Source organism: Zingiber officinale, unplaced genomic scaffold, assembly GCF_018446385.1.
Source record: "Zingiber officinale cultivar Zhangliang unplaced genomic scaffold, Zo_v1.1 ctg219, whole genome shotgun sequence".
In the NCBI taxonomy this organism is placed as follows: Eukaryota; Viridiplantae; Streptophyta; class Magnoliopsida; order Zingiberales; family Zingiberaceae; genus Zingiber; species Zingiber officinale.
Genome location: NW_024589896.1, coordinates 14,846 through 31,029, shown reverse-complemented (window position 1 = coordinate 31,029; position 16,184 = coordinate 14,846). Strand labels below are relative to the sequence as shown.

The 16,184-nt window shown below is 36.2% G+C and overlaps 1 protein-coding gene across 2 annotated transcripts; it reads left to right on the top strand.

Annotated features, from left to right (window-relative positions):
• Positions 1 to 284: 284 nt before the first annotated feature.
• LOC122036824 (probable serine/threonine-protein kinase SIS8) lies at positions 285 to 15,408 on the top strand. 2 transcript variants are annotated; one of them, XM_042596248.1, is made up of 13 exons: positions 287 to 834; positions 1,620 to 2,057; positions 3,790 to 3,893; positions 4,671 to 5,875; positions 9,543 to 9,583; positions 10,149 to 10,217; positions 10,300 to 10,400; positions 11,665 to 11,743; positions 11,825 to 11,923; positions 13,214 to 13,282; positions 14,077 to 14,126; positions 14,218 to 14,394; positions 14,852 to 15,408. In XM_042596248.1, the coding sequence occupies exons 1-13, from the start codon at positions 358 to 360 to the stop codon at positions 14,928 to 14,930; spliced, it is 2,988 nt and encodes a 995-aa protein (XP_042452182.1). In that variant the 5' UTR covers positions 287 to 357; the 3' UTR covers positions 14,931 to 15,408. The 2 variants fall into 2 exon arrangements, 1 of the variants encoding a protein (XP_042452182.1); XR_006127443.1 differs by lacking the exons at positions 14,218 to 14,394; positions 14,852 to 15,408 and having other exon boundaries at positions 285 to 834; positions 13,191 to 13,282.
• The last annotated feature ends 776 nt before the right edge of the window (positions 15,409 to 16,184 follow it).

The window sequence follows — 16,184 nt, the reverse complement described above, 5'->3', positions numbered from 1 at the left end:
GTACACCCGCACACTTACCTTTGAACGAAAGAAACGTGGCGTTGAGAGAGCAGTCGGAAAGGATGGAGGTAAGTTTGGTAGATCGCTAGATGACCGCCAAAGTTTTTGTTAAAAAAAAAAAACGTGCTGGGTAGCTGTTTTCTTAGGTGGGGTTCACTGTGGGACTTCAGGATAGCGAATGAGAAGGCTGGTAGTTTCCGGGTGACGTGAAGACCTAGTAGCACTACGATGCAACGCCAATGCCAGGGTCGGATCAAGATAAATTATTGATTTTAAGTAGTACGAAATAATTAAAATTAGAAAAGGAGAAGATCGATAGATCGAAAGGGAACGGGAGGACTTGGGATCTGATGGTCAATGTCGAGGATGAAGCATCTCCTAAGGAAGCTCCACATCGGCGGTGGCGGCGGCGGAAGCAGTAGCGGAGGAGTTGACCATCAACCCCCCCACCACCCGCATCCTCATCAGCACCAGCGGCTTGGTGGTGAGGCCAGGAGGAATCCCTCTCCGACGTCCGCGTCGAGTTCGAGAGCAAGGGCACAGGACGTGGCACCGGCGGAGGCAATTGAATCCAGGGAGGGATCGCGATCCGATGGGGCGGCGATCGCGGGACCCGACTATAGCTTGTTCGAGGAGGAGTACCAGGTGCAGCTGGCGCTGGCGATCAGTACCTCTGATCCCGATGGGCTGGAGGACGCGGACTCCGTGCAGATCAAGGCTGCCAAGCGAATGAGCATGGGGTGCCCGTCAGGGGTTGGAGCTACTGCTGGAGCTGTTGTGGGTGTTGGTGCTGATGATTACAGCTCCATGGAGTTCCTCTCGCTAAGATATTGGGTAAGTCTAAATTGGATTTTTTTCGCTGTTGGGATCCGCTTGATTTGATTTTGAGTTCTTTGTTCGGGATTCTAGTTGCCCTTTCATAAATTAGTCTTTTTTTAAGCGAATTTCTATTTGCTTAATACATTACGCAGCATACCTAAATCTCCACTGCACTATAGAGGAGGTAATTTATGTTTATAATTGATAGGATGATCAAAAAATAATTTTTCAATGGTGATACTTGCATCATGGAGGAGATACCTATATAGATCTTAACTTTTGAGTCATACGTATGACCCTGAACTTTTTCTTGTAGTAATGTGATTGTGATAGTTTCTTATACTATTAGTGATTAACTGATTATAATCCTAAAAGTCTAGCTAATTGTTTACCGTTTCAGAGTGTGATTTCAATGCTATTTATGGCTGTGCATAAGAGCGCATGGTTGAAGTGGATTCTTCATTTTTATCAATAGAAATCCCTTCCTAAACTATAAATGGTTTTGATTTCTTTAACATCACAGATTTCCTATTTTTTGAACATCATGTAATTGCTAAACCTACCTTCTTGAGCATCTGTAGATTCTTTTGTAGATTGAACACATAATTGCTCTTTACCTTACTGTCTTTCATGTTTTATATTCATATAATTTGATAACTTTCTCAGTGGATATCAGTATATTTTAAAGCACTCTCAAGTATGCCTATTCAACATTAAGTTGACATGTCTCATTTTTTAATTGTTCCTTTCATTTTCTGTCATACTTTGGTTAATAATCATTCTCGATTGTTCATGTACAGAGTTTTAAAGTTGTGAACTATGATGAAAAGCTCTTGGATGGTTTCTATGAAGTATATGGGTTCTCAAGTGCCAACATTGTTGAAAAGATGCCATCTCTGGTGGATCTCCAAGCAATATCTATTTCAGATAAAATTGATTATGAAGTCATTCTTGTGAACCGGACATCTGACTATACACTTCAACAACTTGAGAAGCAAGCAGTCTCTATTCTTATGGAAAGCAAACCAGAAGAGCATGGTCTACTGGCTAGTGGGTTGGTCCAAAAGATTGCAGATCTTGTTGTTTGCAATATGGGTGGTCCAGTTGATGATACTAATGATATACAAAGAAAGTGGACACTCAGGAGCTGTGAATTGCAGAATTCTTTGAACACTATTGTTCTTCCTCTTGGCTCACTTGAGATTGGATTGTCACGTCACAGAGCCTTGCTCTTTAAGGTTGTTTATATACTACTTTGGGTTAACATAAATTGAATACCATCAAACTAATGTTAGGCTTTGTGTTTTTCATCTATTTATCACATAAATCCAGGCAATTTTGTGAACATTTAATTGTATCATCCATACTGCTTTTACACATCTCGTCAATTAAGTAGATGCTTGACTATTTTCTTTATTATACTAGTTCTTTTTGTGATCCATAAACATTAACAACTAGTTTCTTGTCTTTTGAGCATCATATTGTCGTGTCAATGGTTTTGGCTAATCTCGACTCGAGAGTCATGCACTGGTGGGTAAATACAGTCTAATTTTATGAATATAGAATTAGTTTTCTTATAGGCCTTTTTTTGGTACATAAGAAGCTAGTCAACTAGATCATTGCCATTATAATTTACATTAGCCTGCTGCTGTATCAAATTATTGATGGTTCATATTATTTGAGCCAGACATCATAATATCGTCGATATTGTTTATTTTTATTTTTAAGTGGTGTATGGCATGCTACTGATCTGTATAGCTTGGCATACTTGCGATAACAATCTCTTGACAATACAAGTTTTCTGCACTTAGATAGTACTTGAATGTTGGTTTAGTCTATTTAATTTTGATTTAATATCTGCCACCTCTGTTTGTTGTTCACCATTTACCTTTGTATGCTGTGTGTGGATGGCAACAAGCTATTTTCTCTATTAAATTTGATTGTTTAGTTATCCCAAAAGCTTACTGTAAGAAAAAAATCCAAGCGCTTTTGAATTTTAGTCTCAATATGTCTTATGTGTGGATAGTAACTCTCACAAAGGATTGCCTTGACTAAGGGTATTTATATATTCTTTTTATCTACTGACAATAGCAATTAGCAGGATTCAAACATAGAATTTGCTATTCTGATACCACGTTTTCAATTTTGGTGATTTTTTATCCCATAGATGTTAGATGTTTGAAAGGGTCAGGTCTTTACTTCTATAATTATTCTAGTATTCTCCCATATATTTTGAAGAAAAAACTAATTTTCTCACAGATTGTACTTGGAACTATGATTCTAATATGTCCATGTGTCACCCTTAATTTCACATTACTTCTTCTGATACAATTAAAGAATTTATCATACTAGGGAACCTGAGAGGTTGCACACAAAAGTATGTGGCTTTAATTTCTGCAAATTACACAAATATATTTGCAAGAACTGGCGAATCTTCCTATCATTCTATGCATTATATTGTATAAGATGAATCAGAGAAATCTTATGATAGTTGTAATAACAAAATGATTACAAGTCCCATTCCAACCCTAGGATTTTGTTGAATACATATGGCTCTACGCTAATGATCGTGCATCTTATTATTGGTGCAGAATTTGGAGTAGGTAGCGCATTTACATTTCATAAAGACATTAGATTGGTTAAATATTAACAGAAACACATCACTACATCAGTTCATGCCATATTATTTTGCCCTGAATTTGGAGTAGGTAGTCCTTTTACATTTCAAACATACATTATTGCATGAATTGGTTAAATACTAACATAAGCTATAAATTGTTTCTGTTAGACAATGTTACATAGGAAGTGTTGTTTCAATCCCCAATTTGTGGGGTTACTTGGTTTGTTGCATGAGAACTTGCATTGTACTTTATAAGAGCATAGAATATAATATTCGCCTGATAGTGCCCTAAAACAATGAGTGCTAAGACATGTTTATTATTATTATTATTATTATTTTTCACTTTGCAGGTTCTAGCTGATAGGATAAACCTGCCATGTAAACTTGTAAAAGGTAGTTGCTATGCTGGTACAGATGAAGGAGCTGTGAACTTCATTAAAGTTGATTATGGAAGGTGGTTTTTTATACTTTATTTTACGTTCTTATCTTGTGATTCATACAATTTAATAAGTAATCTAGGCTCAATTGGCCTTTCTGCTTGCTTTCTCATTTGTTATTCATCATGTCATTCTGAACTAAACATTGTAGTTAGCATGAAAAAAAAAATTATTGGTGGTACTTGAGATATCTTTTTTCATCTTTTCCGCTGAGGTAATTTTTGAATGTTTGATGTGCTAACATGTATTCTGGATGATGTGCAATTCTTGTGATAAATCTTGAAATTTACTTACTAATACTGGAATGTTAGGCTTTTCTCTATTCTTGGCCTTTTCCAATTCTTAGGAAAAAAGTTGCTGGATATCAAAATCCTTCTGTCCAAACCAAAGAGTTATAGTTGAAGGAACTTCAGTCTTACATATTGTGGCCTCTTCTGAATTATTGTTGTATTCTTTAATGCTATGTTATTTCAGTGCTGATTAGTATCAGCAATGACACCAACGGATCAGGTCTCATTTTGACAGGAAAGATTTGTATAGATAGTGTTTTACTTAATGTTCAACTCTTATATTGTAATCTTATTATATGATGAGCCTGAAGATACATTGCAAATTCTGTTTTTTGTCTGACAAAATGCCTGTTGGCACTTGATCTCATTTGGTTTCTATATCTTCTTACTTCGTGTAATAATCATTAATTGAATTGTTAATCATATCATTGCCATCATTCAAATAAAGATTTAGTTCAGCATAATTCAGAAAGGAAACTGACAACATTTCTTCACCTCTCACAGTGAATACATTGTTGATCTTATGGGAGCTCCAGGTACATTGATTCCCACTGAGAATCCCAGCACTCATATGGAAAATTCTATAAACTTTCTACTAGGCCCAGAGACCATTGAACAGACTGTCCAGGGTTTATGCTTGGTCCTTAATAAAGTGGATCCTCAATTTGAGAGAAAAAGTGATATATTTGAAGGAGATTTAGATAACAGCTTACCATCAGGATATACTGGATTACAGCTGGAAGAAAGATCAATTTTAATTAATAGACATGATGATGTTGATGATTTGATTGTGAACAGTCAAATTGCAGGGAGTGATATAGAACCTGGAAGTTTCTGTTCTTTTCTGAGTAGACCTCAATTGGACACATCTAAACCTACAGAAGTTATTTCTTCTTCTCGACAGATGAAAGTTAATGATGTTTCCAAGTATGTTGTCACTGCAGCAAAGAACCCAGAATTTGCTCAGAAGTTGCATGCTGTTTTACTGGAAAGTGGTGCGTCACCTCCTCCAGATCTGTTTTCTGATTTAAATTCTTCACTAAATTTGGTTGAACAGGCTCATAACATGGATATCAAGGCAACAGGAGGAAGAATTGGACTAGAGTTAACTGGGATGAATACAACTTCAAATATCCAGTCTTCCATTTCACCTGTGTTAATAGAAGAATGTTCAAATAATTCTGACAAGGCCGAACATAATGAAAATGTTGCGGAGGAATCAGTACACAATATGGGGGAAGACGTATCCAGTACAAGAATGTCTTCATCTTTAGCTATGAAAAATGACTGGCTCACAATACCTAATTTTCAGGTGAATGGGAGTTTGCCTGATAATTCATGGACTAAATACAATGATCCAATTCTGGATAATCTGGTTACATCAAAAACTTCTTTCATGAAAGAAGTTGACACATCTCCTACGCCAGATGTGGTTGAATCAATCAATAAAGGAGGTTCAAGAATTGTTGAATCATCTGGTGTACATTACTATAAGGAAAATTTAGGAAGAGATTCTGCTCCTGATGGGCATCAAAAAGTTCCTTTCGAAGATTGTCAAGAGAGTGCAAAGGATTCCATGTTTAAACAAAAAAGTAATCTCCATGCACTAGCTGCATCTGACAATGAAAAATCAAGCAAAATACTTGATGCTGTTTCTGAATGGGAGATACATTGGGAAGATCTTCAGATTGGAGAGCGAATTGGTCTAGGTTGGTCTAATAAATGAATTTACTTGTTCAAGTTTTCAATCTAATACATATTTCTTATCTGCTTTTGAATTCATCCTGAAAATGAATCGAACAGAAGATGTATGCTTCTCTGATTTGTACTTCTTAGAATGTATACTGTGTAGATTGCCATTGCTTTTCAGACTTGCCAACCTATTGTTAGTTCTAGATCACATTTTCATTTATACTTTGCTGCACAATGCACTTTATAATGCCTTGGAAGCTTTTATAAACCATGATCAGTACATATAAGAAACCTTTGCATTTTGCGCATAAATGATAATGTGTCAAACTGTTTATATAATAATTCTCCACAATACTGTATTGAAGGGCTAAGTTACATGGGGTTCAGGCTTTTCCCCTGGCCCCCCTCACCTCGCGTATTTCCTTTTGTCTTTCTTTTTGTTTGGTACAACAACAGTCAAGCCGTATCCCACTAGGTGGGGTCAACTATATGGATCCTTTTACGCCATTGCGCTCTATCTCCTACTATATCATCATTTATATTTAAATAAATTTTATCTTATTTTATTATTGCTAACCAAGTCTTTTTTGGTCTTCCTCTTTCTCATTTGATATGTGTGTTTGTCATAGTTTCACATCGCCTAATTGTGCATTTATTGGTCGTCTAAGTACATGCCCGTACCATCTTAAACGTGTCTCTCAGAGTTTTCCCTCAATAGATGCAACTTCGACTTTCTCTTTAATGCTCTCATTCCTTATTCTGTCTATCCTCGTGTGTCCACACATCCGCCTTAAAATCCTCATCTCTGCAATTCTCATCTTTTATTTATGTGCTCGAGTCATAGCAATATTCAACTCCATATAATATAGCAGATCTAACTGCGGTTTTATAGAACTTTCTTTTAAGTTTTAAAGGTACTTTACGGTTACATAAAACACTTGACGCTCTCCTCCATTTCAACCATCCTACTTGTATTCTATGTAAGACATCTCTCTCAATCTTTCCGTCATTTTGCAAAAATGATCCTAAATATTTAAAGCTCTCGGTTCCGGACAACTCATTATGTCTAATATTGCTAAACTTAAATTTCATATATTCTGCCTTTATTCTACTAAGCCTAAAACTTTTTCCTTCTAGTATTTCCCACCTAGATTCTAGTTTAGCATTTACTCCTTCACGTGTTTCATCTGTCAAAACAATATCATCTGCAAACAACATGCACCACGATATTGTGTCTTGAATGTGTGTAGTGAGTTCGTCCATGATTAGTGTAAAAAGATAGAAACTTAGAGTTGATCTTTGATGTAACCCTATTTTTATTGGAAATGCTTCAAAGTCTTTACTCTGGTCGTTACATCCTCGTACATATCCTTAATTAGTTTAATATATGTTATGTTGGGACCTTGATGCCCGATTAGAGGGGGTGAATAGCCGATCACCCACTTCGATTGCTTCCTATGTTTGTTAGTGCAGCGGAATACCAAAACAAACAAAGGAAAACTAAAACCTAGAGGCAATAAACAAAACAATCAAACCTTTAACACGTTGATTTACGTGGTTCAGAGATTAAGACTTCTACTCCATGGCTATTCGTAAGGTGGACAATCCCTCAATCCATCGATGGATTAATCCCCGAAACTCTGTCTAGCTTGATCCACCTTCTCGATGGAGAAACCTCGTCATAATCTCTTGATCACACACAAGGATTACACTGAGAGCTTTGGAGACTCTAATAGGGTTTAACCAAGTGTATTGTTGTCACCAAGGCCAGCCACCCCGAGCTCTATTGAGTAGAGCTCGGGAGGAAAACATAAAGCTGTTTTCCCACTACCAGTCGACTGGCCTCGTGTGGAATTCGAAAGTTACATGCCAACGACTCGATACTAGTCAAGTGATGCCATGACCAGTCGACTGCTTCACATGGGTTGAGCGAATAGAGGCATTCTGTTCGCTCCCAGTCGACTGGGCCCCTACCAGTCGACTGAGATAGACCCCTCCAATCGACTGAGACAGACCCCAATCGATTTGTAAACCCTAACATTAGGGTTTTATCCCGAGTATAATCACTCATGCACTTGTCCTCGCCTGTACAACTCTCAACCTTGCCTTCTAGTCTCCTCCATCAGCCTTGTGTCCCTCAGATGCCAACTCATCCTTCACGCCTTGCCTTCAAGAGCTTCCATCGACCTTGTCCTTGTTATCGGATCTTCCATTATCAAGAGGCTCCTCACCTCCGGAACTTCATCCTCACCAAGTCACACTTTGACTTCTCCTTTGCCAAGATCACACTTGGACTTACGTTGCCAAGACTACTTACTTAGACTTACACCGCTAAGACTCACCCTTGGACTTTGTCAAGATCCCATTTGGACTTTCCTTGTTGTACTTGCATCCTGCATATTCACAACGCATATCAAATACAACAAATAACCTAACTTAAATTTTTGCTCAAAACATCTAAACCTAGGGTCACAGAGATTACTCCAACATGTTACGCTAATATCTCTCTTTTCTAGAATTCTCCATATAATTTCTCTTGCGACTCTATCATAAATTTTTTCTAAGTCAATGAATGTTATGTGTACATCTTATTTTTGCTCTCAATATTTTTCAATTAGTTGTCTAAAAAGATGTATAGCTTCTATTGTCGACTTTCCAAGCATAAACCCAAATTGGTTTTCAGTCACTATGGTCTCCTTCCTTAATCTTTTTTCTATTACTTTGTCCCAAAGTTTTATGGTATGACTCATTAGTTTAATACCCCTATAGTTTGCATAATTTTGTACGTCTCCCTTATTTTTATATAAAGGAACTAGAGTATTTATCTTCATTGATTAGACATTTTTTTCATTTTCAATATCATGTTAAATAATTTTGTAAGCCATTCAATACCTTATTTCCCTAGGAACTTCTATACCTCTATCGAAATATCATCGGAATATCATCTGGTCCAACGACTTTTCCATTGTGCATCTCATTTAAAGTTTATTCTACTTCTGAAATTTGAATTATATCATAAAAATTTAAATGTCTATACTCATTTGACCTACTTAAATTACCTTCAAGTTAGTCACCTAAACCTTTATTAAAAAGTTGATGAAAATCGCTCTTTTATTTCTCCATCATTTACTAGTACTCTATTACATTCATCTTTAATACATTTTATTTGAATAAGATCTCTTGTCTTTCTTTCTCTCACTTTAGCCATTCTATAAATGTCTCCATTGCTCTTTGGTTTTGGTACATATTAAAAAAACAAAATAAAATGAAGAGAAAGTAAAATCATTGATTAAGTTTGCAGCTTACATTAAAATTCATTTTCTTCTCTTGTCTCTTGTGAATGATATCCTTGTTTCTACTTTCTAGTTTGGTGTTGAAACTTTTTCAATGTGAAAATCGTGATTTCAATTTTTCCTTGAGGGAGTATCTTTCAGGTAGGCTAATCTTAAAAATTATATTGAGGTTCAGTTATATAGTGCACACTCCTATCATACATCTTTTGCTTGACTGTTTCAAACTTCAGTCATACATCTACTCATCTGATTCAATGTGAAAGTCTTGATTTTGATTCCTCTTTGAGTATATTTTAGGAAGTCTACTTTAGAAACTATATGGAAGTTCAGTTTCGTTTTGCTTAATTCTGTGATAGATAATCTACTTGACTAATTCAAACTCCTTTTCCAGGTTCATATGGGGAGGTTTATCGTGCAGACTGGAATGGCACTGTAAGTTTCAATCTAGGATATCTATCTTTTTCTTGTTAGTCGTTTGTGTATGAATGATCATGAAGTAGAGGGATAGTGGTATTAAAATATTATAATTACAGATGAAAAATTCTATGCTGTATTTGTTTGTTTTGTGAATGTTGGAATTTTTTTTATCAGGAGTTTCCATGTGTAATAGAAGCTCCTGGGCATGTATGGTTGTTTAATATTTCTTTCCAGTTAATTTTAAATTTATATGCAATGTTTTAATGTTTCAGGGAAAGAAAATGGTAGCGTTTTGTTCTATTGTGCTATTTAGGAAGTTTGTGATTATTTTGGAAAATCTTCCATTTTTTTTCCTTTTCCATCGAAGAAGGATTTAGATATTTTTTTCTTAAATTAATTGTCCTTTGTGTAAAAAGAAAATTTATTTTATGTTTTACCATATTGTTGTGTTCTTGTAGTATCGATGAAACCTTTTGATCTTTAGATTTATCTAGAAGCAAAGCATTCTCATATTTGTGTTGATGGCTAATTGTTGAGAATCTTTTTTCTTACTCATCTGTTCTGTATGGTCATCTTCCAGGAGGTTGCAGTGAAGAAGTTGTTGGATCAGGATCTTTGTGGCGATGCATTAGAGCAATTCAGATATGAAGTAATCTCTATATAAATATTGCATACCAACTTGGAATTTGATTTTGAACTTCAGTTTTTATATAGTCACTTTTTTGCCATAGGTTAAAATCATGTCAAGGTTACGACATCCAAATGTTGTTCTTTTCATGGGCGCAGTGACTCGCCCCCCAAATTTGTCAATACTGACAGAGTTTCTTCCCAGGTTTGTGCATTTCTGTTTAACCTGTTCACCTAACAAATACACTGTCATGATCCAGGATGCACACACTAGCTCATATACTGTCTATTTTTCTAATTCTGGGGCCGGATCTTTCATCTAGACTGGGAATGCCATAGGATGATTAATATATCTTTGCTGCTTTTTCATCCTCTTTTTCTTGATTTGCCCTACCATTTCCTCCTGAATTTTCTAAAAAAGAGTGTGACAATTGCAATATTTCCCGTATTTATATGTTGTTAGATTGGAGTATCATGCTCATCACAAACCCACACCAGTACTTGCTACCCAACTCTTTCATCCTAAGCCTGTTACATGTACCTACTACTTTATCCAAACTTGTGCCAAACCTATTTAACCTGATTAAATGGGTTGGATAGTAACTAGCAACGAACAAAGTTGAAAGCATTGTTCCATGTTAGAGTTTCAATCTCTTGTAGGAATGACATCGATAGCGACCATGTGCCATGTTGGGTACCATACTACATTATTAGTGATCAACCCAAATGAATTTTGATCTATAATTTTAGTTTGTTTACCTCAAAATATAAGTATATAACAATTAGAAAGGTGATTAAGTTAACATTTTAAAGTAACAAATTGTAAAATATAACAAACATCTCTTGACTCATCGTTAGACCTTACTAATACTAAAATAAGTGTTGTACATTTGAAGTATTGGTTCTTATGGCATCCCAATGATATCAATCTCATGATTTTCTAAAGAATCAAATTTCTTAGACTGTGTTATTGGAACTGGTTTCTTTACATGATTATAAATAAATCTTGGTTAGCGATTGGGAGTTGGACTTAGGCTGACACAATTTGAATTGAAACTACACAAGTATATGTCTATATGATATGGATACTTATTTGTCTCTTTGATTCCAACATCACTCCTCTTTGTTGTTGTTGATGATGATTTAGTTGGTTCCTCCCTTCTGCCCCTCCCTCTGCTTTTTATAATGCTTGATCTCCTTCATGTCCTTCCATTTTAACTATTTACATGATAGTTATTTTTTTCTTGATTTTTCCTCTTATTACAAATTGTATTAGAAGTTCATTATATTCCATCAGATCTCTGAAACACGAAAAGACTTTGTTTGCCTGTGATTTGCATTCACTAGCTGCACAAAGTGGATCACAGCAGCAAAAAATTGTATATTATAGTATAGGAAAATAACCACAGTTTAATGGCATCATTGAATGGTCCCAATATGTTTTTTTTTTTTTTTCTTTCTGTTTTTAGGGGAAGTTTATATAGGTTGCTGCATCGTCCTAATTCTCAACTGGATGAAAAAAGACGGCTAAAGATGGCTTTGGATGTGGTACTAGTTTATTTGTTTGTTATCTAAATTTGGTTATGCATATTGATCTCCCACTGAAGCTTAACCTGCATCTTTTGACAGGCCAAAGGGATGAACTACTTGCATAGTAGCCATCCTACTATTGTGCACAGAGATCTCAAGTCTCCTAATCTTCTTGTTGATAAGAACTGGGTTGTCAAGGTACCCATTTAGCTAAAACCTTCTAAAGGAGTACCTCCTAATAGATCAACTTCTGTTGCTTCCTTATTGGACAGTGTTGTCTGGATTTATAATGTCTCCAAATACCAGTCCATCAATTGCTATAAATCTATTGACACTTAAAAAAGATGCCACAGAGATTCTTGTTTTCTCTTTTATTTGTATGTGGTGGGTGATTGACATAATTTGTTTTTTAGTTCACTACCTGGCAGTACATGATGCATATCTTTCTTCAAAGCTAAAAATACTTCTCCAATATTTATGGTCCGTGTTGTTTAAACTTTTAAATTATAATAGATTTTCTGTGCAGCTTTGTTATCTTTTAATGGACAATCATGAGAGAAGTGCTTAATCATGTATGTTATTTTCTTTCCCAATGCTTGTGTCCTTAGTATACAAGGTAATGCATCCAAGCAAAGTTGCACTTGGCTAACCTTGTAGACTTTACTAATTTCTGTGTCAGATTTAACCCTATTAATCTATTTTAAAAATGTTAATTGTCAATAGGTTCGAACTTCTTTGTTGCTGATCTTGTATACCCCTTGATGACGTTGAATTGGTACTCGGGTGACAGAGTTGCTTCATTGTATACCCCTTGATGACCCTTTCTATTCATCAGATATTAGTCATGGATTTATTATGAATAATTATAATGAATTACCATGCTAGCCAAGATAGCAAACACCATTTTGTTCAAATGATATTATCCTACTCCATCCAATTAGTCTCAACAAGTTCATGCAGTGGTTTAGCAAGCTAGTGTTTGAGGGAATCTTATGATCACTGAAATTTTTAGTTTGGCCAGTGATTATAATAGATCTCTAGAACCACAACATATGTTGCTTGATTTAAAGAATGATTACATAAGCCCTGCGTTGATGCCGCAACTGCTGTAGTTATACTAGAGGGGGAAACAAATTCTTGTATTTCAAATGGTTCAGCTCATTCCCACCCTTCTCCAGTGAGTAGGTTACAGAAAATTGAATTTATGTGTTTGTTTTTTCTCTCTCCATTGTGACTTTTAGTATACGCATAACGCATTACTATCAATACTTATTTGAACTTTTTGCTCTATTGAAATCCAAAGAAGATGCTCTTGGGGATTTATAAGTAAATTAAAGTTGGACATTAATGATGTTGGAATTAAATATGATATTTAGTCCAAACAGCTTTGGTTGCCAGTGTTGTTTCCTGTAGTATCTAGACCATTAAAGTGTATTTGCTTATCCAATTCTATTTCGCATTTCAGAAGAAAAATTAATTTTGTCTCAGGCTTGTGATTTTGGCTTGTCAAGATTGAAGCATCATACCTTCTTGTCATCAAATTCAACATCTGGAACGGTGCATTTCTTACTCCACAACTTTTAAGAAGAATCATGTTTTGCATTGTGTACTGATTTTCTCTAATAAAATGAATAATCATTTGCTTCTTCTGTATACCTCACATAAAATTTCAAGTAGAGACATTACTTATTCTTGGAGTATTATACCTATCTTAATCCTGGCAACAAATTTTCATTCTCAGATCTGTTGGAACAGTATGCAATTATGCATTGTGGATCTCTGTGAGTTTAGAATTTACTTGAGCCTATTGGATTTGGAGTGTAGGTGACGCAATGACATAATAAGAGTTCTAGTAAAAGAAGGCTTTTAGGGATTCTTGAAATGCCTTTTACATTTGGAAAACTGTATATTGATTCACCTCATGGTGTTCTGCAAAACTTGGGCCCGTTCAAAACGTTACATTCATGTGACTTTAGTGTTTGAAATAGTCAATTTTCTGGTCACACTGTTTATTTCATCATTCTTCAGCTTTTTGCATGCTATTTTTAACAAAATTTATTGTCAAACCTACTGTCATTGAGTAATCCTAGTGTGTTCTGATATTTGAGGGTTTCAGTGTATACCAAAAACTGGATTTGCTAAATTTTATAAACTTAAAAGTCCTTTGATTTAGGTAGCATCTTGTTCTTTTTACAGTTAGGGCATTGTATTGTGGTGCTTCATATGTCATAACTGTGTGAAGTTTTTGCATAACCTCGCCATCAGAAAGAACAGAATTGTCATTATTGTATTAACTTGATCTAGTTTTAGGTAATGGCATCACACTAATTTCTGACTATTTGTTCTTTCAGCCGGAATGGATGGCACCAGAGGTCTTACGGAATGAACCATCAAATGAGAAGTGAGTTAGACATTCTGATCTATATGCATATTTTGGAGATATTTGGTGCTATTTGTAAACCTGTTGGTAATGGGAAGTATCTGTGTCTCAGATGTGATGTTTACAGCTTTGGTGTCATCTTATGGGAATTAGCAACCCTACGGAAGCCATGGAGTGGAATGAACTCGATGCAAGTAGTTGGTGCTGTGGGATTCCAAAATAGGCGTCTTGAGATACCTAATGATATTGATCCAGTGGTTGCACAGATAATTACTGATTGTTGGGAAAGGTATACTCCTGTACCAGTGCTACAGCATTTAAAACTTTTCTATTTCAACCAAGCTCTTGTTCATTTTGATTAGTTATCAAATCACAGAGTTCATTTTGAGCACAAACCACTTAGTTTAGGTCGGTTTAGACACCACTTGGGTACTTGGGTTTGATATACCTTATCCAGTTGGGGCTTTATCATAGTTGTCTGTTAATGAATTGGGTGGAGTTAGCTAGTTTGATTACAGTAGGCTTGTGTTACGTTTTTGACCAACCCTCTACCTGACCTAACAAATGGTCATGTAAAAGTTAGTGGCACAAGTTGAAACCAATTCATTTAAGCAAAAACTTCTCCAAATCCCAGAAACTTCTGTACTAGAGGTTAACCATTGAGATGCAAGGATAGCCAGATGTCTATAGTGTTTTTTCATTGTTCGGGTTTATAAATATTTCTCTGAAAGCTGTTCCTCTTGCAGTGATCCAAATAAGCGCCCGTCTTTTTCACGACTTCTGTCACCTCTCAAGCAGGTGCAGAAGTTGGTTGTTTCAAACTGAGGCTTGTACAGAGGGCAAACCATCTTACATTGTGTCCACGCTGGAGCTGCAAGGGCGCAATACTAGCTGCAAAGTGCACTTGTTCATGGGCTGTAGGCTCAAATCTGTTCAAAGTTGAAAATTTTTTCGAGGTTTGGAACCAAAAGGTTCTTTCGAGGCATGCTTTGTCATCCTGAAGCTGTGCGAAGTGCAGCTCAAGAGTTAAAGATTGCTACATTTGAAACTCTCATACTAACAAAAGTGCTCAAGTATAGCACCACAGCACATAGTCTGCCATTTTGTTTCGGATTCACACAAGTCGAATCCGAAACCAACTCAAAATTGTACACATCTGCTTAAGTTGTAACTATTTCTGCTCTAGAAAACAAACAAAAACAAAAAAAAGAGGACGATACAGGAAAGAAAAAGGATTCACTAAGGCACATCCTGTTTTTACATCCTCAATAAATAAAATGTTTGCTTCTCCTCTTAGGGGATATGAATTGGTCTGAATGATAATATATATTACCTCGTTAAATAGTCTATCACATATCTAGTATATTAATGCCTCCCTTTTATTAACATACATACACTCATTCATTTGAACATTAACATTGATTATGTTGGATAATCTATCAGAAATTTTAAGAATTAACTGAATTAAAATGATATCAAATCAAATTTAATTTATTTGTCAAGATACCTGATCAGATAATCTCATGTTGTCAGTGGGGCTGGTTCTACCAAGTGTTGAGTGCAGATTGCTGAGCGGTCGAGTGCAGATCGACCAAGTGCAGAATGGCTGAACAGTTAGTGCAGAGTGGTCGAGTGTAGAGCAGTCGAGTGGAGAGTGGCCAAGCGGTTGAGTGGAGAGCGGCTGAGTGTAGAGTTGTAGAGTGGCCGAGCGGCTGAGTGCAGAACGACCGAGTGGCTGAGTGCTGAGCGGTTGAGCGGTTGAGTGCAAAGCAACAGAGCGGTTGAGGGGTCGAGTGACTGAAGATTCCGAGGTTTGCAATGGGCGTAATTTTCTTGAAATAGATTCGTCCTACCTTCGGTTGTGTTTCGAGATTTTCTCGGATCGTCGGCTTCCCAGGATACAGCGATTGACCGTGATATATACCAAACATTGTGATTATGTTGAACCGAGAGGTACCTGACTATTATCACGGGTACACCATCGAGCAAGAGATGCACGACAGAGAAGAGCGAGGGGGAACGTAGGTGGAGAGTTTTTTCTGTGTGTACCCTGCTCAAGACCTTGGTCTCTTTTTATAT

Bases quoted from the DNA above. Each gene is read 5' to 3' on its own strand.
- LOC122036824 (XM_042596248.1), top strand. From the start codon at position 358: ATGTCGAGGATGAAGCATCTCCTAAGGAAGCTCCACATCGGCGGTGGC. The intron at 10,401-11,664 runs GTTTGTGCATTT...TTCTGTTTTTAG, and splicing joins CTGACAGAGTTTCTTCCCAG to GGGAAGTTTATATAGGTTGC. The intron at 11,924-13,213 runs GTACCCATTTAG...ATTTTGTCTCAG, and splicing joins ATAAGAACTGGGTTGTCAAG to GCTTGTGATTTTGGCTTGTC.